The sequence below is a fragment of the Scylla paramamosain genome, chromosome 12 (genome assembly GCF_035594125.1).
Source record: "Scylla paramamosain isolate STU-SP2022 chromosome 12, ASM3559412v1, whole genome shotgun sequence".
Taxonomy (NCBI): domain Eukaryota; kingdom Metazoa; phylum Arthropoda; class Malacostraca; order Decapoda; family Portunidae; genus Scylla; species Scylla paramamosain.
Window position 1 is genome coordinate 1,420,973 of NC_087162.1, and position 16,528 is coordinate 1,437,500.

General features: G+C 38.0%; 1 protein-coding gene across 1 annotated transcript in view; it reads left to right on the plus strand.

The window, feature by feature from the left end:
* Window positions 1-2,450: 2,450 nt before the first annotated feature.
* Window positions 2,451-16,528, plus strand: part of LOC135105502 (ubiquitin carboxyl-terminal hydrolase 48-like) — a 36,426-nt gene continuing 22,348 nt past the window's right edge. Inside the window, exons 1-14 of the mRNA XM_064013637.1 lie at window positions 2,451-2,721; window positions 4,120-4,638; window positions 4,866-5,045; window positions 5,387-5,491; window positions 5,698-5,901; window positions 6,202-6,474; window positions 6,663-6,805; window positions 7,366-7,482; window positions 7,935-8,098; window positions 8,512-8,754; window positions 9,302-9,501; window positions 9,921-10,476; window positions 11,575-11,741; window positions 12,291-12,413. Of these exons, the coding sequence (XP_063869707.1) occupies window positions 2,711-2,721; window positions 4,120-4,638; window positions 4,866-5,045; window positions 5,387-5,491; window positions 5,698-5,901; window positions 6,202-6,474; window positions 6,663-6,805; window positions 7,366-7,482; window positions 7,935-8,098; window positions 8,512-8,754; window positions 9,302-9,501; window positions 9,921-10,476; window positions 11,575-11,741; window positions 12,291-12,413 (3,005 nt within the window). The 5' untranslated portion in view covers window positions 2,451-2,710. The remainder of the gene's footprint in view (window positions 2,722-4,119; window positions 4,639-4,865; window positions 5,046-5,386; window positions 5,492-5,697; window positions 5,902-6,201; window positions 6,475-6,662; window positions 6,806-7,365; window positions 7,483-7,934; window positions 8,099-8,511; window positions 8,755-9,301; window positions 9,502-9,920; window positions 10,477-11,574; window positions 11,742-12,290; window positions 12,414-16,528) is intronic.

Below are 16,528 nucleotides of genomic sequence, written 5' to 3' on the forward strand. Positions count from 1 at the left end.
TTTTTATTTTTTTATTTTTTTTTTTGTTGTTGTTTTTTATTAGCAAGCCTAGGACTGTTTTGATGTTTGATTTAAGAATTAAAAATATAAGAAATGTATCACAAGTAACAATATCCAATAAAATATAGAGTAACAATTCGTATTTTCAAATTTAAAACGAGTCTGCTCCTAGATTTGAAAACAAAAAAAAAATCTTTACACAATGAGAAATGTGTTTTTTTTTTTTATTTACCTGGAAAGTAAAGTTTTTTTTTTTTTTTTGTATTGAGAATATGTAACATAATCTAGTCTGGCAGTGTTTTCCTTCTCGATGTTACAAGTTTTTTGTAGCCCCGTTCGTAAAAATTACAGTTTGTATTTTGTATTTTTCTTTATTATTATTATTTAGGTTGAAAATTTTTTTTATACTCCAGGTATTTATTAGAGTATATGGCAAGACAGAATATATAAAGCATTCCAGTCTAGTCCCTTTTTTTCGAAGGGTCAATTTCAAAATGGATTAACTAAGTATATCAGAGTATGACGTTGTCAGTGACGTCATCAGGATACCGAGACCCGAGACGTCCCTCCATTCCAGTCTCTCCCAATCAATGTTCAGTGTGTTAATTGAAGTATATGGCAGATCAGAATATATAATACAGGCCAGTCTTGGTGTCCTTCTTCTCGCAAGTTTAAAAATAAACTGCTGTACGTAAAAATAAGGACTGAGACGGACATTTTTTTCTGCGTCACTCCCTGCTTGTACATTAATATTTGGTTATACCTCCATGTGTCAACAGACTCAGACGTGAAGAAAAGCCTTAATTAATAACGAAAATAGGCAAATAACCCCCTAAATACCCCAGATAAGGTTTAAATAAAGTGCATGTTGCAGCCCCATTCAGAGCACCCACCGTGAAAACTTCAGAACCCAGACTGAGTCCTTCCCTCCTGCCTGCCCGCGTTTGTTCGTCAGTCTTTCTCCCAATTTCCAGCGATTTCCAAGTATTTCCTGGTGTTCTCTAGAATAAGATGAGTAGACTGTTGTAGTAGTAGTGGGAGAAGGAGGAAAATATAAGGAATGGAGTGAGAGAAGAAGAGGAAGGAGGAATGGAGGTAGAAGATAAGTGGAAAGTGGTGGTAATAGTAGTAGTAGTAGGAGGAGGAGGAGGAAGAAATGAGGAATGAAGGGGGAGGAGAAGGATGAGAAGAAAACGAGGAATAAAAGAGGAGGAGGAATGGATGAGGAAGGGGATCTCTCTCTCTCTCTCTCTCTCTCTCTCTCTCTCTCTCTCTCTCTCTCTCTCTCTCTCTCTCTCTCTCTCTCTCTCTCTGTGTGTGTGTGTGTGTGTGTGTGTGTGTGTGTGTGTCATGTGATATTAAATTTGACGAGAGTTAAAATTATGTGTGATATCTTGTCACTGTACACTTAAAAGACATCCAATTTTCGAATTTTTACTTTACTGTTTGTGCCTTATCATGCAATAAACTATGAAAAACAATCTTTTTACTACCATTTCTCCTTGAAACGTCTGGTGTATTTCTCTCGATATTGTGGTTATTTGGCATAAATACCATTGACGATAGGTCTATATAACATATTTAGAAAACTATAGTTTACTTTCTGTAACTCAGACCATCAATTCTTTCTTATTTTTTCGTCTAACATGCAAAAAAGAAGTGGTAAATTCCCATAGCTCAACACGGGAGATCACAATGTTTTGGGTCAATCTGCTGATCGTAATAAGTTTCACCTACAGACTCGATAACCTTTTACTTTTTACTTGTCTTAATGAGAGCGGCGGGAGATCGTCCCCTGTATATTATAGCTCCATGTTTTTTTTTTATCCTGGCAACACTGGTATGGCTATGGCGGTTAATGGATAGGACAGTTCAGCTGTGCACGACATCAATTGACAACTGTTGATGTTGTTGTTAAACTAGCTGTCTCCAGCTTTGTTTACTTGTTTATTTCATCTTAATGAGGTTCGTCAATGCATCCTTTTTTTTTATTCAGTGTGTACTGTAGGTGTTCTTCAGAATATGATGTTGTTTTCTGCTAATTATTCATTGTTATGATTATCAGTATTTAATGGTTATTTATAGCATTTTGAAAACTCATGTTTGACTTTTCCCTTGTATATATATATATATATATATATATATATATATATATATATATATATATATATATATATATATATATATATATATATATATATATAACCACTGTTCTGGTAGAAGATAATAAAATTTTACGGATGCTTACATGAGCTTAGTGATAACTTGATAAGGGTTCTTCATCACCAATAAAAAAGAACACTATGAAAACCTGATTAACCATTTACATGCTCTTTGAAATCAGTCCCAGTCTGAGCCAAGACCTTTGCATTCTCAAGCGTTTCGGCGCCTCACCACCTTAATTCGAGAACTAAACTGTGATGGAAGATACTAATTTTTTTAAAGGATGTTTTCATAACCCTAGTGATAGTTTGGTAAAGATACTGCATCATTAATCGGAAAAAAAAAATACCTATGAGAACATAACTAAATTGTGGGCTTTGAAAATAGTTTTAGTAAGAGCGCAATAGACTTCGGCGCTAAGATCAAGTGGCAAAGCACCGCCACATCGCATCGTGTACGTGTTGCTGGAGGCTTGAGTGTTGTTTGCTGCAGTGTACATAAGCATGTGAGCCTGACAGTGGAGGCTGACGGCATTTCTGTATATAAGATGAAAGAAAGGTGAGGTATTCTAGGACACAGAAGATTGTGGTATATGTCTTTTAGGTTTTCGGTTGTCCTTTACCAGGAGGTCGGACAGGCCTGGGGTGTGGGTTATTTGGCGGGTGTAGGTGTTTTGTGGGTGGTAGTCTTAGGCGGCTTCGGTCAGACTTGCCGTATAAAAGATTGTATCTGAACTAACTTTGTGGTCCTTGGGCCCTTGTTTAGTGTTGATGTAATAGTTAGTTGTCACAGATAGGTTATAGTGAGCCTGTTGCTTGTTATGCACATGAAATGCTCCAATGTAGCTTGTCAGTCGCCCACGGAAAAGATCAGCCTTAGGGAAAGTGTTCTCCGGCAGTAAAGTAGAGTATCAGTTGGCGGGTTCTGTGTGGTAGTTTCGTTAGGTACTTATGAAAATTTGAATTGATTTTATAAAATTCATAACCTTATGATTTCAAAACTAAACCATAGTTTGTGAATTAGAGTTTCATGCAATACTTCCACTTTCATTCATTTTTTTTTCTAGTGTACAGCAAACTAGTAGACATAGTAAGAAGATGGGATGTTAGGATATGGAAAGCAAATACTACCTAACCATAATCTTAAAGGATTTGTCTTTCCTGCCACTGATCATGCTAGCTTTGGTGCATTGTTATCTTGGTCATTTTCGGTCTTTTCTGACACCACCTAAATGAGTGACTTTAATGATGGGTGGCTGTAGCACAATACCACTGTGTCGTGTAGCCTTTTGGTATGCCATTTTAAATGCTTTTGGCTATGTGCTATAAGAATTAAATATATCTCATAAAGTTGAAAAATATTGTAATCTTTTTAAATTTTTTTCCTGTAGATTAGGGTTGTGCTTCTGCGTAAAATAATATGGTGTCTAAGACAAAAAATTTTCTAAACTTTTTTGAGAAAAGTCACGTCTTTAACAGCAGGAACTATAATAATCTAATAGCTGCCTCCTGGGGTAATCTCTCATGTGTTTAGAGTGACAGACTCGCGAAGTCTTTTCCAGTAATATATGTATATATATATATATATATATATATATATATATATATATATATATATATATATATATATATATATATACATAACAGGGCCACTGACCAAGGACAACAAAATTTTTTGAAAAAAAAGGCCCAGTAGAGTGATTAGATTGATTTAGTACTTATGAAAATCTATGAGATGTTGTTTTAAATGTTATTTTAAATCAAAAGCTGAATGAAATATTATGCATAGTTCATAATAATCAAGTATGTGGTTCATGGTCACAAACCCACAATTATCTGATCAGCAATGTGGTAAATTGTTTGCTGAGTGGAGAATTTTCCTTTAACATATAAAATTTGATTTTGGCTTGTTCATGGGTCATGGTAATGTTTTTTAATAAATTTTTTTATTTTCCAGAATCAGCAACGACTTGTCTTATGTAAAAGCAGGATACAGAAGTGACAAGTGGAAGTGGGTCCTTAGCTTATCACAAAGCAAGAGCTTAGTTCAGAATGCTGCTGTGGGTGAACCTGATTCATGTGAAGTAGATGAGCCTGCAGCAGCAGCAGCAGCAGCAGTAGCAACAGAAGCAACAGAAGCAACAACAGCAGAAGCAGCAATAGCAACAGAAACAACAACAGTAGAAGCAGTAGTAGCAAAAGAAACAACAGTAACAGCAAAAGAAACAACAGCAGAAACAGTAGGAGCAGCAAAAGAAACAGCAGCAGCAGCACCAGTAGCTGGAGAAGCAGGTAAAACCAAGCCAGAGAAAGATGCTCTCCAGTCGGAAGTCAGCACGGACAAAACAATACAGAAGAATTTCGCCACACAAAACCATGCCACGCTTCCTCAAGCCATCTCGGAAGAACTGCTGACTAAAGAGCAAATATTGAAGACATATGGAGTGGATAAATGGCCTAAACAACTCCCATGCCAGTATGTACATGATTAATATATGTAAAATATATGTATATAGTGTCATAATTAGAAAATAGTTTGTAGCACGCTGATCCAACAATAATGGCTGTTATATCATATACTTTTGGTCTTATATTCTCAAATTTGAAAATGCTGCATTTGTGTTCAACATTGTACACTCTGATCCTTCTTACTCTCCCCTCATGCCTTTCTCTCTCATACTCCAGCACTATTTCACATTCCAGAAAGAAGTGTTCTAGCAATCCTTGGTGCCTTGCTGATCTTAAAGCTGGGACTGGGAAAGAGAAAGTCCGTCCCACTGATCAACCCAGAGACCCTACGACACCTGTCGGTCTTCAGAATACAGCAAATACGTGTTGGATCAACTCAGCGCTCCAAGCTCTTTTCCATTTGCCGAAGTTCAGGTAATGTGATGATGGTGTCCAGAATTGTAAGGAAAGATCAAAGGTTTAAGTTTATGTTGACTTAGCAGATTTCATTAAGGTAATATTAATTGTGTTGCTGGTAAAGACTGTTTTCTTTAAAAAGGAAGTTTCTGTATGGTAATAATTAAATGACATGACTCCCACTGTCAAGAGTTAGGGCGTCATAACAAAACACATTAGAACATGAGAAAGTAAGGGAGCTGCAGGAAGCCAGTCCTGGTTGTCCCTGTTTAAGACATACTTATATATATTCACTCATCTACCAAGGTTTCTCAATTAGTTTGTTATAATAAATCCATTTTGATTGTGTGTCTTTTCAGAAATGTCATTAATTCAGTGGGAGGATTTGCCGGAGAGGAGAGCCTGACCTGCATGTTGTATCTTTTGCAAGCAATGTTTGTGGAGATGGAAACTCATGGCAATAGGTATGTATAGTTTATCTTTTATTGATACATTTTTTTGTGGAACTGTATTACATCACATATTGATAGAAATTTTAGTTATGGCAAATTCTAAAACTTGTCTGTTTGTTTCAGTAAGGGGAATTAGTTAATTGAGTTTGGTAAAATTTGTTTTTAAGTAATTTTTGTGTGCTGTGTAAGTTATACCCTTTTTAATTTGTTTTCCACAGGGCTGTAGCATGCAGTCCTGGAAGTGTTTTTGAAAAGATGGGCTTGTATGCTACCCAAGAAATCATGTGCAAGGATGTTGATCACGAAGTTCTGAAGTGTGTATCTGAATTTCTGGAAAACACCATTGACACACTTGTGGCTGATCCGAGGGTTGGGCCACAGCTGCGTCCTCTCTTCAGCACATCACTTACAAGAATAGCGAGGTGAATCAAATAGCACATTGACCATTGAGGACTGTTTCTGCTGCACTTTTTCTATACTGCTGTCTCCTTGCTTATCCATTTTTAGACATTTTTGTGAGGATCTATTTTTTCAAATTTCTCTAATCCTTTTCACAGCAAGAGTTTGTTGCTATAGTTTTGAATCTATGTATGGAGTGTAAGTTCTTGCTTTCTGTAATAATTATGTGGCACATGTTTGTATAATTGTACTTATTGCTGTTTAGCATTGCTTTGTTCATTTTGATTATTTCTCACTTTCATCCATAATTCTTTTCCATAAAGATGGAAATGCCCTGCTTGTGAGAGAGAACATGAAAACCAGTTAGCACCAGCCACTTCATACACCATGGCAGCCTATGTGAGTGGTGATGAGTGTCCCCTTGATCAGTGTCTGGTGGACCTGCAGACTGAAACACAGACTGGTGTCTCCCTGGTGTGTGGCTCTGAGGATTGGGGAGTTGGAGGGTGTGGAGCCAGGGTGAAGGCAGACCGAATAGTGACACCCAAGATACAGACATTGCCAGCCATTCTAGTCATCAGAAATAACAGCCTCATGTGAGTATATTTGTTAATTCTCAAGTTAAAGGAGTAAGCATTATGGAGATGCTTGTGATAATAATCATGTCTCTCATAAACAACTTAAAGCATTAGTAGCACATATATTCCAGCTCAGAATTAGATGAAATAAAATGTTCTCAAATTTTACTTTACAACTTTAAATGCAATAATTACCATTTACACAGGGACCGTGAACTGAAGCGACGCCTCCATGTGGTGTACCCTGAGACACTTGACCTCACCTCTCACACACAGAACCATGTAGCAGCCACTTATTCCCTTTCTGCTGTCATTTTTCACCATGGGCATTGGGTCAAACACTTTTCAGGTACGGAAATTTGCATGTGCACACTTGTGAGAAGGGCTTGTCTGTACAGAGTCTTAAGTTGTAGAGGAAGGTTTAGAAGCACATTATTATCAATATTCCTTTATTCTTAGCTATGTTTCATGCATAATAGGAATCCCATTTTTAGACTGTCAGAGTTCAGGAAATTGACATCCAAATTTGCCATAGGATCTGGACATGAGAGAGAGGGAAAGAAAGAGAGAAAATTTTTATTATATATTGCCAACAAGAAAGTAGTTAGTATTGTTATTGAGTAGCTATGTGAAATTTTGAATGATTTAAAAGTGTATAACTTCCCATGAAAAAAACATTAATAAATTGATGTAATGATTACTTTGAGAACTTAGATGTTAGAAATTGTGAATAGAATATGAATTTAATCCAATTAAGAAGAGAGAAAGAAAGATCTGATCAGTTTTTTACTCAGCAGACCTCTGTTGTGTGTTTTGCAATCGATTGTATCATCTGCACACAATGTATTAATGCTACACACATTTAACTTCAGCATCACACACTATCTCAGACAATAATTATTGTTACAGCTCATGTGAAAACTGGTGACAAGTGGTACAACTTTAATGACGAGCAGGTTTCCCAGTTAACAAATCGATCTTCAACTGGAAATCCATCAGAAAGCCATCGCAACTATTTCAGTGTTGGTAAGGTTCTTGTTAGGTTATTTGATTCATTATCATTTACTATTAGTAAATTAGTTATTAGTATTAGTTTGCTATATAATGTAATGAATACAAAATCTGCCTGCATAGTCCTATGTTTTGTGCTTGCTGGCAGGATAGCTTCTGCATCTCTGGATGCTGGAGTCTTAGGCCTGAGAACTGCCTGCCTTGTTGATTTTGGACTGTTCAGGTTCCTTCAGACAATGGAATGCATGAGTGATGTAAGGTCTTGGAGTCCCATCCATTGGCAACATGTGGCTAAATTTATAGCTGTGTTAGTTCATTTGCTTACACCTTTGTTGTTTTTAGTGACTAGTTGGCTTAGGATTATTACCAGACTACTTGTATATCTTTTTATAAGCCAAAAGTGCAGAAATCAGCATTGCAAAACTTAATTTTGCAGAGATTTCTCATTTATCTTCTTAACGTTCCAGCAAATGTGGCACAGAAGTACAAGCATCGACCAGGACTTAGAGTTTCACGAGGAGCCTTTGTGTGGATATATGTAAACACTCAGTCTCAGGCAGCAGAATCAATGGCTGTGCCTCCGTCAGAGTCTGTGGTTGAATACGTCTTGGTGAAGCAAAATGAAAGTGTGGTAAGGCTCTCCTTATCTTTTGTTTTTCTGTGTGATTCATCCTTTGTTGAATTTATAAGATTGTAAACAAACTGGAAGCAAAATTTATGTAACTACATCTTTTCTAAACTAGCTGCATTATATTACATACATGTGTATGTAAAGGGTGTGATTGGATAGTTCTGAGAATTTGTATGGAAAAACAATAGCTATATGGTATATGAATCTTTCACCATCATTTTTAATGTAGCCATCTTATGCAGTAATATTCTACTCATATATATATATATATATATATATATATATATATATATATATATATATATATATATATATATATATATATATATATATAAATGTTAATTTTTTATCATCTATTGATTATTTAAGTTTGTAATGACACATTTTCAGAGGATATGATATTTCCTTGACAGAATGTTAGTCACCAGCACCAAGCAGAAATGAGGAAGGAGAAGGAAGCTTTGCTGTCTCAGTGTGCTGTTACAGACACATCAGAAAGCTACACATTAATCTCTGAGCCTCTCTTAAGTGCCTGGTACAATGATGACAGCCTGAAGTATACGCCTCAACCTTCAGTTCTTGCTCAAGCTCTCTGTGAACACAAACTCTACAGCCCACTTAAATATAATCTGTTGAAATGTATTAGAACCAATGCTGTGAGTAGTAATATACATTGTTTTAATGTAGGATAGCCAGTGTAATTGTATAAATCATTTCTGCCTTTTTCCCTCTGAGGAGTTCATGGGCTAAGAAGGATATTAATTTACTCTTAGGGAATGTCTGAGTGTGTATAGTGTGTGTGTGTGTGTGTGTGTGTGTGTGTGTGTGTGTGTGTGTGTGTGTGTGTGTGTGTGTGTGTGTGTGTGTGTGTGTGTGTGTGTGGGGGGGGTAGGTAGCTAGGTAGGTTTGAATGTACGAGTATGTGTTTATTGTTATGTGCATGAATTGTGGGTGTGTGGATTCCTGATACCAGCTATTACCTTTGCAGGAACACTAATGTATTTCATAGGCATTTCATAGGCAATATGCTCTTATGGGATGTCTGAGTCAAATGTGTGGATAGGTTTGTCATGGTGCAGTGCCTCATTTCTTATGTAATATCTGTGCTCTATATTCTTAATGCATTTGTGATGTTTATACAGTATATCTGATTGTGTGTGAACTTATATGACAAAGATAATTATTATGCATTTTCTTTTAAAGGTCAAGGAACTGCTTAATCATCCATTTGGAATTCATGAAGATGATGCATTGCTGAAATTGGGGTTGCCGATCACCTTACCTTCTGAGAGTGGTTTCTGTAAAGTGTGTGTGACTAAGTATGTTAACCACATACTCTTTATAGAGAGAGTCAAGGCTCTCCACAAGCAAGCAAAGAAGGAGTCTCGCAGGGACTGTGATGGGTGAGTTTTGCATCATTTAGGGATTTTTACCAAGAGTGATCAAAATATTGACAGTAGCAGTGACACCTCATCTATTTGTGAGTGTAGAGTTGAAATTTAGGTAAGACATCACATACATAATGCTGCAGCTCAATTAAGGATCTTTCAGTTTGGTCTCTTATACTGAAAGTGCCTGTCAGTGTAATTTTAGATTCATAGATATTTTCTTGTTGTAATACATCGTATAAAAGTTTTATGATGTGTTGGACTAAAGAATCATTGAAAATGGATTATAACCTGTTTTAGTATTTTTAAGTTAGACTTTATTTTTATTTTATCTTGATGAGGGATGCTTAGTTCTGTGTTAATTTAGACACATTTGTAATTTATCAGTGATATAGATTTTTAAATGTTATTTTATAAATGTCATTATATTTCAGGCCAGTAACAGTTATTGGAACAGAAACCTTGGAGTTCTGGCCAAGGTTAGCTCTAAGTGCCTATGTAAAAGAACATGGAATTGACCTGGAAGATGGTGGAGAGACAGAAAATGGGACTGATACATGTAAGAAAAGTGAGGAGAGTAATAAGCTTGAAGCTCAAATTGCCAGTAGTGATAATAAAGTGAACAGGACTTCAGACAGTAGTGATGTGTGTGAAAAAAATGATGTCCAAACAGAGAAGGGTATGAATGTCTGTGATACTACAAGTATAGTGCCTGATACAGAGTGCAAAAGTGCCTGTGAAAGTCAAATGGAAGAAGTTGAAAGTTCAGAGAAAACAGCCTCTAACAGTAAAGACAAGGAAACCAAGGAGGGCAGTAGGGAGTTGATGTTGTTTAATGAGGACATTGTGTGTGAGCACAACTTACGCTCTCCCACCGCTGCATCCTGTAACCTCCCACAGGACTTGGCTGAAGAAATCATGGGTCTCTGCAGTGAATCTATACACCCTGCCATATACCAAAAAGATTTTGACACCTGTCTGCAGTGTGGAGTGAGTACTTGTACTTGTTATAACAGAGTTAATTGTATGGCTTAAATGGGTTCTGGTGAATTATATATTTTTTTTCTCTGAGAACTAATATGAAATAGCTGGATATCATAACTATAAAATATTTTCAAATCCTCAGGTTGGTGCCACTTGTGAAACCATTAAGAACTATACTCTTTTTATTTGTAGAAGAACGTTTAGGCGTTGGCTGAGATCCGTTAGCTACTCTGCCACATCACAGAAATATATCAGTTCTTTTTATTTTTATATTTGAATTCAATTATTAAGTATGGATTATGTAGCTAATCAAACCATGCAGTGCTGTCAATTGTTAGGGGTTTAAGATAATAAATAGTCTCGGTTTTACATAAATATCACAACATTTAACAACATAGCTTTGTGGCGTCATTTAGGCCGAGCACCTGGGGTGCTTATTGGTAGGGTCAGGTGACTCAGGTCAGAGAGAGGGGTGGCTCAGCCTCTTGAGGGACACTCCCACAATGGAAGCAACTCCCAAGTGTTCACGTGTTCTTTACAGCCAGGAGAAAGAACTTATTTACAACAAGAATAAGTATTTTTAGCAGAGACAGGCCAATAGACGTCCTATCATTGCATCCTCCTGAGCGATAGCTTGAACAGCTAAAGCCAATCATGTGAATGATACAACTGTGTGATAAATCTGCTCTGCCCCAAATTGAGATTATGTGAAACAATTACCATGAACAAATAAATTATAGAAAAAATATTCACAAAGTATCATACAGTACTGAGAGAGAGAGAGAGAGAGAGAGAGGATGGTTGCCTGTCCTTTCCACCTAGGTGTTAAACCGATAATTGATCCTGTAGAAACATGGCAGTGCAGCTCACAGGGAATTCCCCTACTTGGCCGACGCCTAAACGTTCTTCCAGGAGTAAAAACACTATAGACTTTTCTCTTTTTGAATCTGTATTTATTTTATCTTTGAAGTAATGTACATACCTAATATGTATTGTTCTTTTCCCAAGTTTGTTATATAGATCTTGTGCAATATTCATTTCACGTAAAAAAAAAGAAATTATATCAGGATATTACAGATTACTATTCTTTTTGCTGGGACACAGGCTGTGTTGGAGGAATCAGTGCGAAACTGTGAAAGTGGTCGGCAGCAGAAAAAGCAATTAACTAACCTCTTCTTGGAAAGGAGAAGGCCACATCCTGCTCGTGACCCAGGGAAAAGCATATACCTTATATCGAGAGGATTTTACCATCTTTGGAAAAGTTATGTCAGGTAAGAAAGTCATTCCATTTTGATGCGAGTGTGGACGTGGGCTAGTCCACCATCATGCCTCCTTGTTGGAGTACCATGGAAACACCAAGATATTGATCTGAATGTGGAATGAATTGTTTTTTAGCCATGAGAGGTGCTAGAGCAAGGAACTGAACTTGTGACATAAAAGTATAAAGGTCAGTTTCTTAATCAAGATGCTGGGGCCAAATGATCGTGAGATCTCAAGATAATTTTGGAGACCTTTATATATCTGATCATAACACTACCACTTCCAACCATTTTTTCTTTTTTAATATAATAAGGGCACTGATATAGAAGAGTAAAGGGGAGAAAAGGACCCACTGAGGTGCCAGTCCTTAAAGAAAAAGAGTGACTATCCAGAATTGAAGAATGAGTGTTTTGAAACCACTTTCTTGAAAGAGTTCAACTAATAGGAAGAGGGAAATGCAGAAGCAGGCAGGGAGCTCTTGTTTACCAGATATGATTGTCTTCTCTTGTGGATATGTGTTGATTTTCTTGTAAGGATATACATATGCCTTCACTTTGCAGGTCCTGTGAACGTGGAGACTTGGTAGTAAGCCCTCCCAAGCATCTTGAGAATGCCTCCCTTTTGTGCTCCCATGGCCACCTGCTGTTTCCAGTCATGGCGCTTGAACCTCATGAACTGTCTGAGTGAGTATCATCTTCATCTCTCCTTATCATTCCATGCATATGGTCAGCGAAGATGTTTGTGGGAATAAATGTACATTGCATGAGATATATAACACAGCGAGTGCAGCAGTGAACATCTTTATCTCCTTCCTATGTTTTGGCAGAGACTGTGCCATTATTAAGAATGTAGGATAAAAAGAGAGTGTAAAATTGAAAAGAAAAGTAGAAAAAAATACATATTTGTACATATGTACTTAAGCTGAATATAGAGGACATATTAACATTATTGTTCAGACTAGAAAATAATTTCTTTGTGCAATGATTCTAAAATTTCCAGTCTATTATTTTCAAGATAACTCATACTAAAAGGGATGTTACAACCAAGTTAGTGATCCCTTATTGCTAAGTGAGGTGGAGCAAGGAGTGGGTGGCCAGTTCCGCTCGAGTGACCTAAGGGTTTGTCTCTTCTCAATCTATAAGTGTGCAACGTGCTGCCTATGTGTCTTGATTGGCAACCAGGGCAAGTAAATGTATAGATGACACATCCTGAGGTCAGTAGGCAATTGATCTTTAAATCTAAAAAAGGATCCTATTGCTGGATTGCTGACAAATGTAAAACTGGAATTCTATCTGAGGGAAAAAGCTACAAAACATATTACACAGACACTTGGTGATTTCTTGAGTGATACTGCCTAGATATGGGAGCTTAATATACAACACTTCTTTAGAAACAGTGTGAACCACAGGCCTATACCTTTGTTCCAAAAATTTATTTATAAATACTTCAACAACTTAGGCTGGGAAACCATTATTGAAAAAAAAAGGTCTTTTAAAAAAAGGTAATTCTGTATGGAGCCATTCATAAATAGAAGTAAAAAAAATGGGATTTTTTTTTATGTAGGAGGGACATTGGCTAAGGGCAACAAAAATTCAATAAAAAAAAATGCCCACAGAAATGCCAGTCCCATAAAAGGGTCAAAGCAGTAGTCAAAAACTGATGGATAAGTGTCTTGAAACCTCATTCTTGAAGGAATTCAAGTCATAGGAAGGTGGAAATACAGAAGCAGGCAGGGAGTTCCAGAGTTTACCAGAGAAAGGGATGAATGATTGAGAATACTGGTTAACTCTTGTGTTAGAGAGGTGGACAGAATAAGGATGAGAGAAAGAAGAAAGTCTTGTGCAGCAAGGCCACGGGAGGAGAGGGAGGCATGCAGTTAGCAAGATCAGAAGAGCAGTTAGAATGAAAATAGCGGTAGAAGACAGCTAGAGATGCAACATTGCGGCGGTGAGAGAGAGGCTGAAGACAGTCAGTTAGAAGAGAGGTGTTGATGAGACGAAAAGCTTTTGATTCCACCCTGTCTAGAAGAGCAGTATGAGTGGAATCCCCTCAGACACGTGAAGCATACTCCACACACGGATGGATAGGGCCCTTGTACAGAGTTGGCAGCTGGGGGCGGTGAGACGTCTCTGAACACCTAACTTCATAGAAACTGTTTTAGCTAGAGATAAGATGTGAAGTTTCCAGTTCAGATTATAAGTAAAGGACAGACTGAGGATGTTCAATGTAGAAGAAGGGGACAGTTGAGTGTCATTGAAGAAGAGGGGATAGTTTTCTGGAAGGTTGTGTCAAGTTGATAGATGGAGGAATTGAGTTTTTGAGGCATTGAACAATACCAAGCTTGTTCTGCCCCAATCAGAAATTTTAGAAAAATCAGAAGTCAAGCATTCTGTGGCTTCCCTGTGTGAAATGTTTACCTCCTGAAGGGTTGGACATCTATGAAAAGACGTGAAAAAGTGCAGGGTGGTATCATCAGCATAGGAGTGGATAGGACAAGAAGTTTGGTTTAGAAGATCATTAATGAATAATAAGAAGAGAGTGGGTGACAGGACAGAACCCTGAGGAACACCACTGTTAATAGATTTAGGAGAAGGACAGTGACCATCTACCACAGCAGCAATAGAGCGGTCAGAAAGGAAACTTGAGATGAAGTTACAGGGAGAAGGATAGAAGCTGTAGGAGGGTAGTTTGGAAATCAAAGCTTTGTGCCAGACTCTATCAAAAGCTTTTGATATGTCCAAGGCAACAGCAAAAGTTTCACCAAAATCTCTAAAAGAGGATTACCAAGACTCAGTAAGGAAAGCCAGATCACCAGTAGAGCGGTCTTGACGGAACCCATACTGGCGATCAGATAGAAGTTTGTGAAGTGATAGATGTTTAAGAATCTTCCTGTTGAGGATAGATTCAAAAACTTAATTTAGGCAGGAAATTAAAGCAATAGGATGGTAGTTTGAGGGATGAGAACGGTCACCCTTTTTAGGAACAGGCTGAATGTAGGCAAACTTCCAGCAAGAAGGAAAGATAGATGTTGATAGACAGAGCTGAAAGAGTTTGACTAGGCAAGGTGCAAGCACGGAGGCACAGTTTCGGAGAACAATAGGAGGGACCGCATCAGGTCCATAAGCCTTCGGAGGGTTTAGGCCAACAAGGGCATGGGAAACATCATTGCGAAGAATTTTAATAGGTAGCATGAAGTAGTCAGAGGGTGGAGGAGAGGGAGGAACAATCCCAGAATTGTCCAAGGTAGAGTTTTTAGCAAAGGTTTGAGCGAAGAGTTCAGCTTTAGAAATAGATGTGATAGCAGTGGTGCCATCTGGTTGAAATAAAGAAGGGAAAGAAGAAGAAGCAAAGTTATTGGAGATATTTTTGGCTAGATGCCAGAAATCACAAGGGGAGTTAGATCTTGAAAGGTTTTGACACTTTCTGTTAATGAAGGAGTTTTTGGCTAGTTAGAGAACAGACTTGGCATGGTTCTGGGCAGAAATATAAAGTGCATGAAATTCTGGTGATGGAAAGCTTAAGTACCTTTTGTGGGCCACCTCTCTATCATGTATAGCATGAGAACAAGCTGTGTTAAACCAAGGTTTGGAAGGTTTATGTTGAGAAAAAGAGTGAGGAATGTATGCCTCCATGCCAGACACTATCACCTCTGTTATGCGCTCAGCACACAAAGACGGGTCTCTGACACAGAAGCAGTAGTCATTCCAAGGAAAATCAGCAAAATACCTCCTCAGGTCCCCCCAACTAGGGATTGGAGCAATAGGACAAAATATAGATACAAAATTATGATCGGAGGAGCCCAACGGAGAAGAAAGGGTGACAGGATGAGCAGGATTAGAGGTCAGGAAAAGGTCAAGAATGTTGGGCGTATCTCCAAGACAGTCAGGAATACGAGTAGGGTGTTGCACCACTTGCTCTAGGTCATGGAGGATATCAAAGTTGAAGGCTAGTTCACCAGGATGGTCAATGAAGGGAGAGGAAAGCCAAAGCTGGTGGTGAACATTGAAGTCTCCAAGAGTGGAGATCTCTGCAGAAGGGAAGATGGTCAGAATGTACTCCACTTTGGAAGTTAAGTAGTCAGAGAATTTCTTATAGTCAGAGGAGTTAGGTGAGAGGTATAGAGCACAGATAAATTTAGTTTGAGAGTGACTCTGTAATCGTAGCCAGATGGTGGAAAACTCGGAAGATTCAAGAGCATGGGCACAAGAGCAGGTTAAGTCATTGCACTCATTGTGCACATAAATGCAACATCCAGCTTTGGATTGAAAATGAGGATAGAAAATGTAGGAGGGAACAGAAAAGGGGCTACTGTCATTTGCCTCAGACACTTGAGTTTTAGTGAGGAAAAGAAAATGAGGTTTAGAAGAGATGTGGTGTTCTACAGATTAAAAATCAGATCTTAGACCATGAATGTTTCAGAAGTTAATGAAGAAAAAGTTGAGGGGGGGTGTCAAGATACTTGGGGTCGTCGACAGAGAGGCAATCCAACCTGGGGACATTTATGGTCCCCTCCCCAGATGGGGACTCCGAGGCTGGTGTAGGAGTCGCCATGATGATTTTAAAATTTTTGAGTGAAGGGTGTGTGTGTTATTAGGTGCTTGTAGTTTTGTGTGGAGGAAAAGAGTTGTCTTTAGAGGGCAGGCTGTGACTGCCCCCTTGTGTTGTGAGACACAAAGGGAAATGTTCAGTGAGGTCACAGCTAGATTTAATGATAAGTTCACAGCACCCACTGAACAGTGCTTTAGACCTCACTGGGAATAATTATCATTTTGGCAGGTGTCTGCTGCCTCCTCCTGTG